The sequence below is a fragment of the Priapulus caudatus genome, unplaced genomic scaffold (genome assembly GCF_000485595.1).
Source record: "Priapulus caudatus unplaced genomic scaffold, Priapulus_caudatus-5.0.1 Scaffold172, whole genome shotgun sequence".
In the NCBI taxonomy this organism is placed as follows: Eukaryota; Metazoa; Priapulida; class Priapulimorpha; order Priapulimorphida; family Priapulidae; genus Priapulus; species Priapulus caudatus.
In genome coordinates, this window is record NW_014577233.1 from 116,214 (window position 1) to 134,877 (window position 18,664).

At 40.8% G+C, this 18,664-nt stretch overlaps 3 protein-coding genes across 3 annotated transcripts in view; 1 reads left to right on the forward strand and 2 right to left on the reverse strand.

The window, feature by feature from the left end:
• LOC106806662 (polyhomeotic-like protein 2) overlaps positions 1 to 4,589 on the reverse strand; it is a 36,321-nt gene extending 31,732 nt beyond the window's left edge. Inside the window, exon 1 of the mRNA XM_014808674.1 lies at positions 4,508 to 4,589. Coding sequence (XP_014664160.1) covers positions 4,508 to 4,510 — 3 coding nt within the window. The 5' untranslated portion in view covers positions 4,511 to 4,589. The remainder of the gene's footprint in view (positions 1 to 4,507) is intronic.
• On the reverse strand, positions 4,520 to 15,936 carry LOC106806667 (TSC22 domain family protein 1-like). Its single transcript, XM_014808679.1, has 6 exons — positions 15,736 to 15,936; positions 10,812 to 11,185; positions 10,165 to 10,257; positions 9,558 to 9,761; positions 8,226 to 8,423; positions 4,520 to 4,726 (listed from the first exon to the last, which is right to left on the reverse strand). The coding sequence occupies exons 2-6, from the start codon at positions 11,103 to 11,105 to the stop codon at positions 4,616 to 4,618; spliced, it is 900 nt and encodes a 299-aa protein (XP_014664165.1). The 5' UTR covers positions 11,106 to 11,185; positions 15,736 to 15,936; the 3' UTR covers positions 4,520 to 4,615.
• A 122-nt stretch (positions 15,937 to 16,058) lies between these two features.
• The window catches only part of LOC106806663 (vigilin-like), a gene marked incomplete at its 3' end in the record, with an annotated part of 53,142 nt that continues 50,536 nt past the window's right edge, over positions 16,059 to 18,664 (forward strand). Inside the window, 2 exon segments of the mRNA XM_014808676.1 lie at positions 16,059 to 16,142; positions 16,231 to 16,307.

An 18,664-nucleotide genomic window follows, 5' to 3' on the forward strand; every position in this document is an offset into this window, starting at 1 on the left:
CTCTTCAGTCGGAATAGCCTACAGTATATATTTCTGTAGGAAGGGCCATTAGAAATTTGAGGTTGTAGGAACGAAAAAAAGGATGTGACCCTTGTTTATGCTGAGGATAAAATTAATACTGTTGGGGTTATTTATTTATTTATTTTTATTTATTTATATATATTTTTTTTTTCGTTATTTATTTATTTATTTATTTGATTATTTATGTAGTCGGACTTTTTCATATTATTACCTTCTGAATTTAGGGGTGCAATCTAATAAGGGCATACAAACCCTTTATCATGCTCTAGAGATAGGTTGTGCATAACTTAACTTAAGGGTTAGTAATCATGCTCATTGCACTCAATGCTTCAGAGGCTTGTGCATGTTACGTGCGTGCGTGCGTGCGTGCGTGCGTGCGTGCGTGTGTGTGCATGTATGCTAAATCAAGAGCGTATAATAGAGGGAAGCGTACAACGGTGAAATGCTGAACCACCTGTTTGGCAGTATTAGTCGAATTAAGAAAATTTGCCGTTTTTAGTTTTGAACGATCTTTGCGGATTATTGATCCGCTGTCGCTATCCTTGTTAATCATAAACAAACCGCTTGCCCTATATTGCTCCTACGCTGAGATAATGGACGGTGAAACATCTGCGTATTCTTCGCAAAACCGAGCTCGGCGATCACTGTTTTACTCGGCGCTCCTCGTCCGCTTTGTGGTCAGTGTATTGCTTCCGGTCGCCCCTGTGTAGCCGACATTGGTAGCGTCTGACTCACGTCAGTACACGAGATTACTGATACATCCAGCGTGAGGTGGGCACAGTGGGCACATCACTCATGCGCAATCAGAACAGCGTCATTTATTCATTTGTCAATCTTGACAGGACAACACGCGACGGTTATCCCGAAGTTATCTACAAGCGAGCGACAGTCGGGCAGTAAACAGTGATCTCCGGTCGGTTTTTGGGCGAAAATACAGATTTTCACCGCTCATTTATCTCAGGCGTAGGGGCCATCGTAGGACAAGCGGTTTGTTTTATATTAGCAAAGGTCTAGCCTGATCTCAATAATACCCGCAAAGATGTCAAAATCAAAACGGGAACAACGTTTATTATCTTCGGCTAAAACTATCTGGGCAACATGGTTTCCAGCCCATTTCACCACCGTTTGTATCGTCTCCTTCTTTATACGCTCTTGATGTAATCTATATTATCATGAATATATAAACTATTCCATCACACACCAGAAGCCACGCACCGCCCCGCACGCCGGCGCACACGCCCAACCGCAGCGCACGACCTGCAGGGTAGATTGCATGCACAGAAACGTATTCAATCACGCACACACGCACGCACGCACACACGCAGGGTAGATTGCATGCACAGAAACGTATTCAATCACGCACAGAAGCACGCACGCACGCACGCAGGGTAGATTGCATGCACAGAAACGTATTCAATCACGCACAGAAGCACGCACGCACGCACGCAGGGTAGATTGCATGCACAGAAACGTATTCAATCACGCACAGAAGCACGCACGCACGCACGTATGCACAATGCTCTGAAGCAATATATCAATAGCATATTATAACCCCTTATAAGTTATACAACCCTTATCTCTAGAGCATATAAAGGGTTTGTATGCCCTTGATTAGATGCACCCCTAAATTCAGAAGGTAATAATATGAAAAAGTCCGACTACATAATAACCCCAACAGTATTAATTTTATCCTCAGCATAAACAAGGTCTTATCCTTCTTTTCTGTTCCTACACCTCAAATTTTCTAAGCCCTCCTTACGGTAAATATATACTGTAGGCTATTCCGCTGAGATGTATAATATACTCTACTATGTAAATAGCTTAATAATCTTAGCTATAATAAGTTTGCTACACAGATAGTCAGTTTATAGACTGCAAGTTGCAAGGATTCCGAGAAAATGAAATGACTCCAATGAGCTGTAAAATACGGTACACAATACCAAATAATGTTAGCATGACATTCTCATATATGCCCACATAACATAGCAACAACATTCCAGCCATATTCTATGCTAAATATAACCAGTAATATACTCGTTCTAGAATGTTCTAACTTACTACCCCTCATCGCTACACGGACACAGAGATGCCAACACTTTTCTGAGCAAACTGTAGTGAGGATGTCTAAAATCTGTAGTCCGAGGGTCACGCAGTGATCCGAGTATGCTAGAAGGGGTTCGGGGCCCCCGAAAAAATTTTGATTCCGAAATGCAATTTCCTGCATTCTGGCACCCAAAATGACAATAAGTTCACACTGATATTTGCTGCTAAATACATGTAGTTATTTTCAATCATGTTATATCAATGTAACACTGAAAGAAAACACTTGAAATATCATCAAAATGATTTTTTTTCGATCGTAATAAAAATCGTAGTATTTTTTTCCCGATCGTATGCAAACTGGTCGTAGTGGTCAAAATGCAAACGAAATTCGTATAAAATACGGATAAATCGTAGTGGTTGGCATCTCTGCGGACACCAACAGTGATAGCAGCACGTTGCCAGGTATTCACAGCATGCTATACGTAGATAATTCGAATGCTTTCTATTTGTGCAGGCATGAGCGAGCGAGCAGTCACAGGGGGGCAGTCAGACCAACCAGTCACATAGCCTCCAGGTCGTCTGATCGCTATAAGATGCTAACCTATTGCCTATAGTGCTCTTACCCCCTAGCTCCCCTAATATCGCTATGCCCTCACCACAGCCACTGCAGATTTGCAACTCGGAAAGTGAGTTGGTCAAAAAAATCAAGCTTGTTTCGTCATTTAACCATGGAGAAAAACTAGAAGCATTCTAGACAACATGAATGCATGAAATAAGTTCATTGGATTTCGTTGAAAACTATGAATTCATCTTAATTTCTATGAATTCTAAAATTTCGATAGTAAGTTAATTTTTTGGATTTAACACAAGATAAATATGAATTCATACATGAATGCAGTCTCGCATGCCTTAACCACAAACACTAACACGTAAGAGCCATAAAGAACATTGAAAGATGCTCAGTATAAGTTGCTTTACCTGTTTGTTAAACTTCTAGTCTGGGATGCAAATAATGCGAAAGGCTTGCCTACATATTAGCAACATGCACATGACTGAATATGGCAAGCTGTAAGTTGACAGTTGTATGGCAATGCTACATAGCAGTGCATGTATATCAGGGTTAGAAGTTGACTTTTTTATCTGCCAGTAACTACTTGCTGCTAGAGAAAGGAGCAGGCAGCGAATTTACTCATAACAGGCATAATCTTTGGTGCTTTTACTCCTATGATTAATTAGGCATTTCTTGGCAGCAAGTATTTGCTCTTCTAGGCAGCAAAACTGCGGCTAGCTGTCTTTAACTTCGAACCCTGTACATGTATATCTCCAACCCTGCCAAGGCATTAGAACCAAGCGGACAGATAGCACAGATATTGAGATATTCCTACACTAGGTGTGCTAGAAGCGAACCCACTGTAACAACACCATATAGTGCTGACCCAATCTAATAATTTACCACGTAGTGCGGACCCACTGTAACAACACCATATAGTGCTGACCCAATCTAACAATTTACCATGTAGTGCGGACCCACTGTAACAACACCATATAGTGCTGACCCAATCTAACAATTTACCATGTAGTGCGGACCCACTGTAACAACACCATATAGTGCTGACCCAATCTAACAATTTACCACGTAGTGCGGATCCACTGTAACAACACCATGTAGTGCGGACCCACTGTAACCCACCCAAATAGTGCTGACCATCTACATACACGTAAGGTGCGACCACTGTAACACACATATAGTGCTGACCATCTAACAATTTAACCACGTAGTGTCCCCTGTCAACACCATTTAGTGCCTGACCATCTACAATGGTTACACGTGTGCGCCCACTGTACACCCATATCGTGCTGACCCATCTCACATTTACCACGTAGTGCAGACCACTGTAACACACCAGTATAGTGCGTGACCAATCATAACATTTACCACTAGTGGCGGACCACTGTACACACATATAGTGTGACCCAATCTATAATTTCCATGTAGTGCGTCCACTGTCCACACCATATTGTGCTGACCCACTCTAACATTTACAGTGTGCGGACCCCGTAACAACACCTATGTGCTGACCCATCTACATTTCCCACGTAGTGCGACCCACTGTAAAAACCCATTAGTGCTGACCCAGTTCATTTACATTGTGTGGGCCCCTGTCCAAACAGCCAGTTAGTGCTGACCCAATCTAACATTTTACACGTCGTGCAGACCACTATAAACACCATATATGTGACCCATCTACCATTTACACGGTGTTGTTGGACCACTGTAACAACACCATATAGTGCTGACGCAATCTAAACAATTACATGTAGTGCGGGCCCACTGTACCACCAGTATAGTGCGTGACCATCTAACATTACCAGTAGTGTTGGACCCGTGTAACAACACCATATAGTGCTGATCCAGGCAGCTCTTGTTTCTATTGTATCTTACCATGGCCTGAGATGGCTGATCAGCTGTGCCTGGGTGGTCAACATCGGCTGAGTGGTCAGTATCGTCGGCTGCTGCGCGAACTCGCGATACAGATCTGCCCCTGCTTGTTCACCATCTGACCGGGGCTAGTGTTTTCCATGCATGAACTGGCTTGGTACGACCTGGGTCTGGGCTGCGGCTTGGAAGATGAAGACATGATTGGGACTTAGGGGGTTTGGCCTAAACACGGTCAAAAACATCCGGGGGGGAGGAAAAAAAAGAAAAAAGAAACCATGCCTAAACAACCATATGCATGCACAAACCACACAAAAAAACACAAGCCGAGGCAAAACAACGCAACTCATAGTCGATAATTACACCAAACATGTGCTCGTGATTCAAATAAACAAGAACACGCCAAATTCAAACAACTGCAATAATCACTGATATCAAAGTGTCTTCGAATACACAAGCAAAGTATTAGACAGCTTGAAGCAACGTCAGCATTCGCAAAGAAGCATATATATATATATATATATATATAGCGTATGTTTTTTTCTCTCACTTAGTTAGGTTTCGGCAAGCATGTTACAGGTATTATGCATAAGAAACGATGTGTATATGAAATTTGCTCTGTAGCTCAGTAAACAATCTTCCTGCAGCAATTGTGAACATGTGCAGTGGACAGTTTGGTGATGATGCATACAGGGATGTGACGTACATGGAAGTGACTATTGGTGATTCGGGCTGAAAATTCTGTTGCCAATCTCAATCAACACAAATGTCCGTGGGTATGATTCCTACCCACATTTTTTTTTAAGTGCGAGATGCAAATTGATGTATTCCAGGGGATTCTGAGGCTCTATTTTAACATAATCTAATATACAAGTGAAATTATGAATGTATATAATCAAGCCAATACTTAACGAAGAATTATTTTAAATCCAAAAAAATGATCCATGCCTGCAACATGATGCTAAGGTAAGTGGACTAATATCTCAACTTAGACCTAGAACATATACTGGAAAGTTTTTATTATGAAAATGTTTTTTGTCCATCTCTTTTTGTCCAGGACTTCACATGATTCATGAGAGGCACCGATTTTGGGGGTCGTTAATGCATAATTCCACGTACTGGAGGAAACATCACATCCCTGATATTGTGTGTGAGTAGTATGAGAGTGGTTGTGCAAGCCAACATGCCTTCTTCCGGTGCCTATTAACACATATCCCAGGCCATCCTTAAAAAATTCTATGTTTGCTGTCCCCCGACCCATGATTTTTTTAGTGGGTAGGTAGGTAGGTCATTTTTTTGTGAGGCATAATAGTTATTTTAAGTCTGTCCTCATGTTTGCCACACATGCTTTGTGTTTCAGTCTTAACTATAAAAAAAAAAAATTAAAGAAAAAAAATATGGAACCCAAAATGTCAAAAAAAAGCTTTTGGATCGCGGCTATTTTCGTGGGTCGGTCGGAGGACAGCAAACATATAATTTTTTAAGGATGGCCCCACAGATTCCCACCAACAGCCAAACAAAACACAGACAGGGAAGAGCTCAGAGCTTACACCAGATCGTGCAGCACCCATAACCAAACGCTATCATATGCAACAAAACAGCACTGAAATCATAATTTTACACACACGCACACGCACATACACACACGCATGCACACGCACTCACGGGTAAAACCTAATGAACTTCCAGCACCGTAGTTACCTAACCGGCTTAGTAACCAGTGGCCACTAGTTAACAACCACGTGTACTTATTTATCGTAATGCTTTGCGCCAGGAGCGACAAGTGGAGATTTCTACTCCGATCACGCACGCTCCATTTTATCACACGAACCTCGAATCATCCAAGAATCATTGGGTCTAGGATCATAAATGCTAGCCAACACGTGTAAATAATGCACCTACTACATCCAACCCAACAAGGACTGCTTAATTAAGCTAGTTTCCAGTACCTTCCATTGAAAGACTAGTCATATCTATTTGCATTTTTTGTTTGTTTTTGTTTTTTTTGTTACTTATTAGAGGCTTATCCTCATGAGTCCGGGGAATCCGACCACCCGTAGTGGTCGCGAATCCACTGCTTGAATGTCAAACGTTCTCACTGTTCGTTCGTTTGGTTTCAATTTGTATTGCTGCTTACACTTCACCAGCCTAACCAGTATTCAATGATATATATTTGTTTACTCAGCATTCTACTCCCTTATTGCTCATGACCAAGCTGAAGATCACTAGTAACTCACATCCTTATCGTAACTCTATGTAGAGATTATTCATCGAAATTTATGTGTTATGAATTCTGATAATATGAGAAATCGCCAACGTCCATCTACTATATATATATAGCAGTTTTGTTAACTCATAACACTACAGAAATGTCGTATTTCCACTTGTCGCTACCAGCGAAAAACGTTACAGATGTGAAGTAGTGGCGGTTGTTACCTAGTGCCCACCTTAGTAATCACCCTGTATTCTAATGCGTCCCCACCGATTTTCTCCCCCACCCCATGTCTACAATGGCTGCCCCCCATACGATGCAGGCACCGTAGGATCTCGCTCCAGACGGTAGCGAGTGCAAGTGACACACGCCTACAGTCAGTTCGACGCCCGTGTTCTTTTCCGTTTCCCAACCTTCGCATGCAACTCACACCGCCTCGAGAGTGACTGAAGTAACGATGCTTTAGAGTTTAGAGAATATGCGACGGGGCATCGCGGTTCGACTTTAATCATCCAAAATCAATTAGCAGTTTGTTCACTTCCTCGTGCTGAAGTCGAGACAGAGTACACTAGCTGCCGGATACACGCGTCTTCACATATTCTCCTTGCTACACACTGTTATTAACTGTAGAGGAGTATTCCACGCGGCGTATGCTTTGATTACATGTGAGCGCCACCTGTTGGTCATAATCTATAGGTCTGCGTGTAGGGCACGATGTGATTGTACGGACGACACAGGTTGAACGTTCCCGGCGGTTGTTAACAGCCACGCATGCATGCCTCCGCACAGAACGATGGCAGCACACCATGCGTGAGTAGTGGGCGGGTGGGACGGGCCAGGGGTTACTCCGCAAATGCATTAAGATTCACACTTTGTCTCCATGCACAGTTCATGCTCACAAATGCAGTCATCACCCAAAGGAAATTCAGAGATCGAGGTTGGAGGCTGGAGCAAGCGTAGCAAGCCGGAAGTGGTGAAAGGAGAGGGGTGGAATCGATGACCACAAAGTTTCCAATTGTCTAAGACAGGAGACGAATGCAGGGAAATACAAGCACAATCATATAGAAATCTCACTGGTATAGGAACGGAAAGGTTCGGCATAGTATAGGAAAATTTCAGAATAGTGAAGAGGGAGCATAAGGAAGGAAGAAATCATCAGAGAAGATGAAGATACTCAGTGCAATGGACGAGGTCCGTGTCAAGGCAGGAAACCTCTGTACGAAGAGGATGTCCTCGAAATTTGACATGAGGTCACATTTACACTTACAATTACAGGGAACATGGAACCAGAGCACACACACAGACATGATGACTTGCAGATTCAAATTAAATCATTCGCAAACTCCCGGCGAATACATGAATATATAATTAGATAAATTTGCAGCTTCTGATCTGCGATACGGAGACATCGACGTCTGTAAGGCAGCATGGTGACTCCCGCCACCTGTCTACAACGATGAGACAAGTCTGCATGTCAACCATCGGCAAACACGTTGCGCGACCGACATATACCTGCAGTCCCTGGCTCATGAAGATGCCGTGCTGGTCAGTGGCCATCGCTTGACCGGGCAGCATGCCTAGTTGACCGAGGATGAGTGGCTGACTGGGGCTTTGCATCAGCGGCTTGGACATGATCTGTGGGGTCATCACGCAGGAGCCGGGCGTCTGTACCGGCCGCACCATCGGCTGTGCTGTCGGCGACCCCTTCGCCTGTCGCGAGAGGTAATCGCGGGTAAATCTAAGGAAGCTACTAGTATCCGATCTTACATGAATGTACATGTATTTTACATGTACACATCATCTACATAGTTTTTATTACGAGATTTTTGCTCAGAAACACCCAATCCGAAAAAATATAGTGAAATATATTCTCACCTCGCAGCGGATATATCACTTATTAAACTAACTTGAGAAACACTCAGGCTTCATGCAGTTATAGCATAGAAAATTGGATATGAACATATCGTAACACACTGAAATTTTATCGTGCCGGGACACCGTCAAAATGTGTCCACTTGTAATTTGTCGGTGCAAACGACATTTTGCGAGAGACGTGCCTGTGGACGATAGATGGCGTTAGTAGCGCTACTAACTGGTCCAAGATTACAAGATAAGGCTCGCTGGTAATCGAACTTGCATGTTTTGGTGAATACAAAGGTCCTAATACAACCTTTGTTGAAAAACCATGGTTTACTCCATAGCACCAATAACATGTAACATATTTTCTCACCCACATTAACATTGTTCGAACCACCGAGCTTACTCTGTGAAAGCAATAGCCAATCATAATTATTTTCCTCTCCACACTGTTTATTTGAACGCAGCTAACTATAGTGTAATACACAGAATAACCTACATACTGCAGTTATTATATAACTAATCAATAAATCCATTCTACGCAACTTGAAAAAAATTTGGCTTATATGCACTGGGGAAATATACGCAATAGGTGATTACTACCAACAAGCAATTTTTTAGCCGAGTGCTAACCGATTAGCTTATACAGAGACTCCCCGACTGACGAACAGGTTCGGTTCCGAGCGGTCATTCGTAAGTCGAACGCATGTACGTACGTATACAGTATTGTACAGTAGTGTAGTATATGTACGTGTGAACATCGAGTAACCTAGAAGTGTACATAGTGTAAACATATACGTGAACACAGGAGTTGGCGAAAGTCAAAATCAGAGGGGGGGAGGGCGATTGTGTCGTTTTATTCCCCAATATAGACATTATACACTAATAGACTTCAGGGCAAATTGTTCGTATCATCGAAAGTTCGTAACTCGAATGTTCGTAAGTCGGGGAGTCTCTGTAATATGTGTATGGGTTTGTTGTTGATACCTGTCCAGTTGGTGTCGGTGTGCCGGCTACGTGAGCGACGCCTGGAGACTTGGGACTCTTTGGCTGCAGAGGCACGCTCATGTTCTGTGCCTGCCCAGCAGGTGGAGCCACACAGTTTGAGTTCATTGCCTGCAGTTGCTGCTGATTCAAATTATTAGCAGCTGCCATTGCTGTATTTAATGACTGTAGCTGTGGGTTCATCGCCTAAAAGATCACGAGGGGTGCATACATATTAAGTTGGTGTGTGAGAGGGGGAATAAGACGGTGGGTTGTTCCTTAATGAAAATCTAAAGAGGGGCGGTAAACATATTTCGCTTCATTAGATTTTTATACGTACATATATATGTATGCACACATAAACTATGCATTTAAAACATCCACATATTCATACATATTTTAATTGCTCTTTCAGACAGACAGATAGATGCGTCGGCATGAAATATACAAATATACAGATAAACTATAAATAGATATATGATAAATGCATTTATATATATATATATATTATATATATATATATATATATATATATATATATATATATATATAATATATATCACATCAATTCCTATGGTCTGGGTTATCTATAATATAGGACAATACTTACTTGGAGGGAAAGGCTACCAGGGGGCAGCATGAGAGATTGTCCTTGTGGACTGCACAGCTGTTGAAATACTGGAGGACTGTGAATTACTTGCAGCTGAAAACATGATCCGTTAAAAGATGAAATTCAGAAACCCAAAATGTTGCATGAGACGACACAATATTCATGGAAATATCCACATGATATGTATAACCTTTTAAAAATAGCAACATGTATAGCTGTAGTTTTACAATGCTTACAACTCTCAGATACACAAATTCAGAATAAGGGCTTTAAAAGCTACATTTACTAATTACTACAGAAAGAAAAGTAATGCTAGGCAAATATTATAAATTACATTAAACAGTTTACTTAAGCCATGTTCAAAATAACTGGCCAAAAACATGTGAGTTCATTCCTTACGAGCCACAGCATGGTTACGATTACCTTTATAAAATATTTTTAATTACTACCACTAAATAATAGACCTTGAATTCAGTATTTGCATTGCTTAACTTTAACTTATACCTGTGGCTAATCTTCTACAATAGGGAGACAATTATTTTTGCAATAATGTCAATTCCTATATATATATATGTATTATCTTTATACATTATAGTTGTGCTTTATACATGATAACATCTAAAATCTAATTTCCGCAGGGAACTAACCTGGGTGTGAGGGAACGGTGACTGTGAGAGTGATGGCACGCTGAGTGGCCGCGGCAGACTGTTCACCACATTGCAGTTACTCTGAGCTAATGTTTGCATTGTCTGTAAGCTCTGGTAGCTGGCTGGAGTGTTGGCCTGCAAACCTTGGTAGCTACTGGGAGTATTTGCCTGTAAACTCTGGTAGCTAACAGGTGTGTTCGCCTGTGTCATCTGTTGCTGTTGTTGTTGCTGCTGCTGCTGCTGCTGTTGCGGGCTACTGCCCGTACTGCCTTGACTTGAAGCAGTATCACTCATCGTCGCTAGTGAAATATATTCAATGCACTGCTGTTACAGTTTGTATGCAGTTTTTCTGCTTACTTGTCTCCCATTGACAACTGAAAAAGAAGAAGGCACACTTCCTTGAGTTTAACCAATACACATGATAACACAGTTAGCAAGTTTCAAGTATTACAAACCATATCATTGGGTTTTAGGAATCTGGATCGAGCCTAATGAGAATTAATTTATTGATAACTTGTATTGCAAGTATTCAAAATTTGTGAATGAATAATTTGTTATTTACGTATTACAAAATATGAAAATATAGCATATTGTTCTGATCGACCACTATGAATTAAGTCATGCAATGCACAAAATTACTTATATCAAGAGCGGATAATACCTATTATCCGCTCTTGCTTATATGTAACTGTTGAAACCTTAAAACGACTAATGTCGTCCAGCCTACCTGCCAGCTGGGCAAGTGCATTTGTTTTTGTTTGGCAATAATTCACCAGGGATCACCAGATGTGCACACTAAACATGAATCTTTCATGTTAATAGTAATTATATGTAGTATATGTCATTATGGTGACCGCTCAGTATAATATATGCATATGGCAATTTTCCTACATTTTTCCACATTATTTGTTTTTAATACCACTACAGCAATATTATTCATCATAGTTTGATTATACCTTCAACTAAATAATCACACTCACCGGGGATACATGATTGCAAACAAAATGAGTTCTTATGTGGAAAACGATCGGCACATTTAAATGACAATAATTATAAGACCATGGGGGCAGTGTTTACTAAAAATTTGAAATTTACTGAAGATATGCTGTAACTATCTGATTTCAATATTTTATCACATCTGTTAAGTACATTATAAAATATTAACCTGAAAAACCAGAACATGTAGAATTTTCGCATACCAAACCGACCATTGACGCAATGTCAGTTTGAACTTCATTATGATGCACCTATAAAGTTATACTACTTTAAAATTAGTAAAATCTGCTAAACATGGCAATTACTGTAGTATTCAACTCATAACTATGTTTACCTGCCGAACTTAGGTATAAATATTTTCAAGTTGTTGGTGTTATGTTGATCAAAATATTCATAACAATACCGCTCCTAGTGGTGTTTACAAATTTCAGCGACTCGAATACTTCATGCAATGGTACAGATATATGTCGATTTATTTGATTATAGCAATAAATATCGAAAAAACTTTAAATATAATGAGTTAGAAGAATTATAGTACTTTAGTTATATATGTCAAATTTAAGTCTAAATATTTCTGATTTGTTGTGATACCATCACTTAAAACAGTATGTTTCATGGCACTTGTTCTAAAGGGTGCAGTATGCGCTGCTTTACCCAACAACAAACCCCATGCAACAATACAACTGTTGTTTCTGTTGTAGTACGTTGCAGTACATCCAAATTTGGCTTCAAGGCAACGGAATCGAGAGCGAGGGCAACAAACAACATATTTACACCTTCTCACAAATGCTTATCTTGGTATGATTTTGAAGGGAAACTATAGTATAGGTCACATATTAGATTCAAAGACTTGATCTTGATCTTGATTGTGTACTGCGTCGACCGCGTATTATGACGCATGTGGTGGGGCATGGTGAAATTAGGTGCTCCCGGCTGCGACCGCAACACAGATGGCGTCGATTACAGTCTGTGTGCAGGCATTCCAGTCCACAATGGTCCGTGGAAAGAATGAGTTCTTGAATTCCTCTGTTGATGTTGTGATGACTGTGTGAGTTTGCTGTCGTTTTTGCTCATGTGCTGATGTACTGGACTTTGGGGATCGCAGTACTTCCAGAGAGAATTTTGTTGAGAACGTTGAGTCGCTTCTCTTTACGGCGTAGTTGAAGATTCGGCCAATTAAATGATTGTAACATTGCAGTTACGCTGTTGGTTCTGCCAAAATCGTTGCAGTTCATGGTGTTGGATCATTTCAATTTTTTCGATGTCTTTTTAAATGTGGGTCCCCAGACTGTACAGCCATACTCTAGCTTAAGACCAAATGAGAGATTTGTATGCTGTGGATTTCAGCGTTTTGGGAGCGTATTTCAGATTCCTTTTGACGAAGCCAAGGGTGCTGTTGGCTTTCGCACATAAACTATTGATATGTTTGTCCCACTTCAGGGTGTTAGAGAGAATTACGCCGAGATACAGAGTTGACTCAACCTCCTGGAGAAATTTTCCATCTATTTCGTAGAAGTACGATAGCGACTTTTTTTCCCGTGTTGCTCGCAGGATGTAACACTTCTGGGCGTTAAATCGCATCCCCCAGGTCTCGGCCCAGGATTGAAGGATGGACAAGTCTTGCTGCAGCATGTGCTGATCCTTGATGGAGTTGATCACCCTATATAGGAGACAATCGTCGGCGAACAATCGCACTTTGCTGGTTACAGTGGCTGGTAGATCATTGATGTGTAGAAGGAACAGTAAAGGGTCAAGGACAGTTCCCTGTCGAACACCCGAGTCCACTGAAACACAATCGGAGTGTTCCCCTTCCACGACCACTTGTTGTGATCAATGACAGAGAAATTCCTGGAACCATTTGAGTATGTGGTTTCTGATGCCGTAGTGGCTTAGCTTCTTCAGCAACCTCTGATGGGGCACCGTGTCGAATGCCTTGGTGAAGTCCAGAACGGCTATATCGATCTGTGCCTTGTTATCATGTTGTTGTAGGAGGTCATGTGCGGTAGCCAGTAGCTGGGTCTCACAGGAATGTTCTCGTCGAAAGCCGTGTTGAACGTTGGTCAGGATGTTGTGGGTTTCCAAGTGTGACAGTATATGACGATAAATTACATGTTCCAGAAGTTTACTGCAGACACATGTCAGAGACACTGTGCGGTAGTTTTCACATGCGTGCCTGTCTCCTTTCTTGTATACTGGAGTAACGAAAGCCTTTTTCCAGTTGGAGGGTAGTTGACCATCATCAAGGGATTGTTGGAAAATCGCACTCATTATTGGTGCTATCTCGTGAGCTGTTTCTTTCAGGATGCGGTTGGGGATGGTATCCGGACCGCAGGCCTTGTTTGGGTTGATTCTACTGAGAAGCGTTTTCACGCCAGCTTCATCTATGGTGATATCGCCAATAGATGGTTTCGGTTCACCTTGAATGGCAGGAATGTTACTAGTGTTTTCTTGGGTGAACACAGACTTGAACTGGTCGTTCAGGAGTTCAGCTTTGGTTTTCAAAATCTGCATAAAGTTTTCCACTCTCCCGAAGAGGGGATATTCCTATATTGTCTGCTTTTTGAGATTTAATTTATCTCCAAAATGTTCTTGGGTTATTCTCTTTGAGACTGAGATTGAGGATTTGGCTCAGATATACCCGATGTGATTGGTTTATTAATTTCCGAACGAGTTTCTTCTGTGTTTTATACCAGAGTGTGTTGTCCGCACTGCGGTTTTGATGTATTTTGTGAAAGAGACGGTGCTTTTTCTTGATTGCTCCATTAACCCATGGTAGCTTATTGTTCCCTTTTATTCCTTTATGTGGGATGAAATTCTGGATTAAGCTAAGCATACCGTCCTTGAATTTGGTCCAGTTGCCATTGACCGAACGTTGGTGGAACAGATCGGGCTCGAGAACCGCCTGCTGCAGTTTTTCCGCTTAGAACTGCTCTGACTTTGTCCCAGTCTGCCTTGATGTACTGTGGTACTGATCGTCGCTTGGTTTTCACGTACAAGGGGTTTATGTCGCAGTTGGTGATAACCATGTGGTGGTCTCCGACCCATGGTGCAGTTTGGACTTTCTTTACAAGTGACGGATTATTTGTAAAGAAAAGATCAAGATTACTGTTTTCTCTCGTCGGTTAAAACTGTAGTTGTGAGAGCGAGTGCTGGTCTTGGATATCAAGTAATTTCTGGCATACACCGGGCTTGTGAGCACCAGATTCCACAGAGTTTGTATGCCAGTCGATGTCTCCAGTGTGGAATTCACCGTCTAGTCTCTCTAGACTAGGGTAGATATAAACACAGCCCACTCATTTTATATTTGCACAGGCACTCCTATCTATTGCCAATAGTATTGGGTAATAATATATTTACCACACAATAAATCAAGTTTAGCAGCGGTCTCAATATTACAATAGTCAATAACACCACGAGCCGATTTGTTTCGTGGACGTGCGTTTAGCAAGTTGTTCACACAAGCCGACTTGTTTCGTGGACGTACGTTTAGCTTGCTCACATGAGCTGACTTGTGTTTCGCATGAAACTTGCTAAATTAGGATTAACATGACTCGTGAGCCTTTCTACAAGTTTCTTTGGAGCATTGCCATTGGTGACGATGAATACGGGGTACCTAAGTTAAAGTTAAATGTGTATCCTAAAATTTTAAATAATAAATACACATTTAACTCATTTGTGAAGCGCAGTGTGAGTATAAATACGACAGAAATATCGAAAGTATTGCGGTGTTAGTATTAGTACCAGATTAATAAGCCTTATCATGACTACCGCCATCAGATCCGATTATTGAAGACATTTCCTTAGAATTAGATAATAACAAACATGAGCAAAACGTCGTTTTCGTGTAAATGCTATGACCATGTCAGCAAATTCACAACGAAAAACAATCAACTGACATAGCAAAACAAAGTACAGTTGACGTACTTACCAAACTAAAATGGATTACAGATAAAACAACTACCTAGTTTATTTTCCTTTCACAAAATGGAAAAATTTTGCGCTCCCATACTTCCATATTTGTTGACCTTTGACCTGTGATATTAGGTCACCATTTTGTAATAAAAGCATCTTATTTAAGAAGTGTTTCACACAAATTTATATGAAGTGAAAAATAAAGACCATTTCCTGTAATATTTTCGTACAGATAAAGTGTTATAAAACAGTCATTATTGAAAACATGTGGAACTAAGTTGCGAATTCGCCAGCAGAAACCTCCTCTTCTATTGGTAGAATTCCTGTAACTAACGACAGCTTGGCGAATTGCCGAGGTGTTTACATTTTGAGCGGAGTGATAGAACCGGAACTCGGACTATTACGTTCACTTTCACGTTTGTGGTAAGTGTGCCTGGTTGTATCGCGAAATTTCTGTTGCTTTCGTTTTGAAAAGTAATATATTTATGACACAACTAAACTTTTTTTGCAGAGAGCAGAGTTGTCACACTGGAACCGGAAAGTTCAGAGTTCTAAATCGGACGGACTCTTTCGGATACAGTACTAATCGTAAGTAAAACCACGTAGTAGTTTTAGTACACTGTCACTTGTAAGGTCGTCACCGTGGGCCTATCATCACTGTATCACTATCACAGTATCAGTATCAGTGTCGCTGCCAGGGTCTAGACTATATCATGTCTCCCTGGGTACTGCCGGAACGTACCCTGGGCCTGGGTACAGTCCGGTATACCGGAACGTACCCGGGTGCTATCTAATATGCCGGACCGTACCTCGCTTACTCCACTAACGAGTCTAGGGAACCGCCTACGCCTACTCCCTAACCCTAACCCTAACCCTTGTTTAAGGATATAGATGGTGTCCAGGACGGTGATAGGATAGGATGATGTTTATTACTGGACCTAACCCTAACCCTAACCCTAACCATGTCAGATAGTTACCAGGGTACGTTCCGGTATACCGTATACGGTATACCATATACCCTATCAGCATCAGTGTCACAGTCATGTGGTTTTGCCGTACATTCCATTGCAGCAGTTATCAAAGGAAGGTTTGTAGTTATTTGTCCTTGATATTGTCCAGTGGCACATCGTATAAGTGAACCCGAATTAATAAATGTTACTGAAAATGAGCTAGACGCTATGTTATTATTATAAATATTTGCCCCTATAACATGGCGACAAACAACTTAACAAGTATTTAATGTATTAACTATTAGCATTATGTACCATACCAAGCCTAAACTTGCTGAACAATTGGCTAACTTGGCATGTACTGTAGTATACTTTGATGAAGCTGGGACTGATGTATACTATAGTTGAGTGATGTGTACACCTCACTAATATTGTGGCAGTGAGAAAAGTAAAAAGTTGGTGCTCTTACTGCACAAATGACACTGACATGCAGCAAATATTGTAAAGTGTGTTGTCTCGTGGTAATATTTTTAATATGTGCATAAATGCCTTTAAATGGTGTAATTCAATATAATATATTATCATTTGTATTCCTAGCTATTGTATGCACTGTGTGTGTGTAGAATGTGGAATGGCAATGCTGCTGTGTGTGCGAAACACTGTCCTGCATGAAACTGACACACAAGTACGCAGTAGGAGTTCCATTTTATTTGTGTGGCTGAATGAGAGTACGATAAAACCCCATTCAGTTTCACCTGTAGATAATGGTAGCACATTGAAAACGTATTTTAGTTGTGTTTTGCCCTCCTTTTTTTTTACAAAATAGATGAATAGCCAGTGTTGTCATTGATAATAGAACAATTGGAATGTATGACTGCAGTGCCTTGAATGCCATCAGCACCGCTTCAGTTGTAACTTCATCTTGTGTGTGGGTAGAACATAGAAGACTGTGCTATCTACAAATGAGATGCACTTTTGTCTGGTGGTTGCCGATTTCAAGGGAATTGTCGCTATGCGAAAGAATGCCTGCGTTATTTGCTATTACCATAACAGCATAAACTATACTGGAGACTGGAGTTATCGCTAACATGTTCACTATTAGGTAAGACTATATTTCGCTATAGTTTTCTTAAAATTTGTGTGCAATTATTTATGAAATAATTCCTTTAAAACAAAAATACTGATAACATTAAAGTTTAACAGTATGTCACGATAATTAGCTGCTACATTAATTCCATGTACTAATCTCTACAGTTACACGATGTCAATGAGAAATTACTAAAATCGAATAACTACATGCTAGACTAGCTTTTACATGTTATAATGTCACCGCATGTCGGTTGTTGTCTTTGTTTTAATGTCACTCGCTATCGCTCGCTGTGATGACGTCAATTGGACGATGATGACGTAAATTGAACAATGATGACATTAATTGAACGACAATGACCTGAATTTTTACATTTTGACTTTACTACAGTGGTCTAACCCCCCTACTGTAGCATTTACTGTGAAAGCAGCTGCGGTGCCTCAGGGTTACTGAAACGGAGATAGGCACCGCCCTATGCGCCTGTAGCTATACGCTATGCGTTTGAAGGTGCAGGAAAGATTTTAATGACCTGAATTTGGGGGGTTTGAAGTTTATTTTTCTTTCTTTAGATGGTGGCTTGCAATGAAAACAATGTAATATTAATCACCAGGTAACATTTTAACATGTAAACATTTTATGACAACATAGTTAGTCAATGCATATTTACCTGAAACTATTGGTAAAAGTTGAAATTTCCTGAAATAAATGTAAAAAGTGCAACTCCTGTCATTAGCATTATAAGCAGCACAATCAATGGTACCATGTTTGCAAATCAATTTATCAGTTGGCAGCTTAAAAATCGATTGGTAATTTATTGGTAGTGAATGTAGAACAACCAAGTTTGCGATGTAACAATCTAATGTGACTAAAGTATTGCTGAAAGCCATGCTCATTCTTATGCAAACGAC

Coding starts and splice junctions, on each gene's coding strand:
- LOC106806667 (XM_014808679.1), bottom strand. CDS start 11,105: ATGAGTGATACTGCTTCAAGTCAAGGCAGTACGGGCAGTAGCCCGCAA. Junction 10,258..10,811: donor CACCGTTCCCTCACACCCAG/GTTAGTTCCCTG, acceptor TCATGTTTTCAG/CTGCAAGTAATTCACAGTCC. Junction 8,424..9,557: donor CACCGACACCAACTGGACAG/GTATCAACAACA, acceptor CTCTCGCGACAG/GCGAAGGGGTCGCCGACAGC.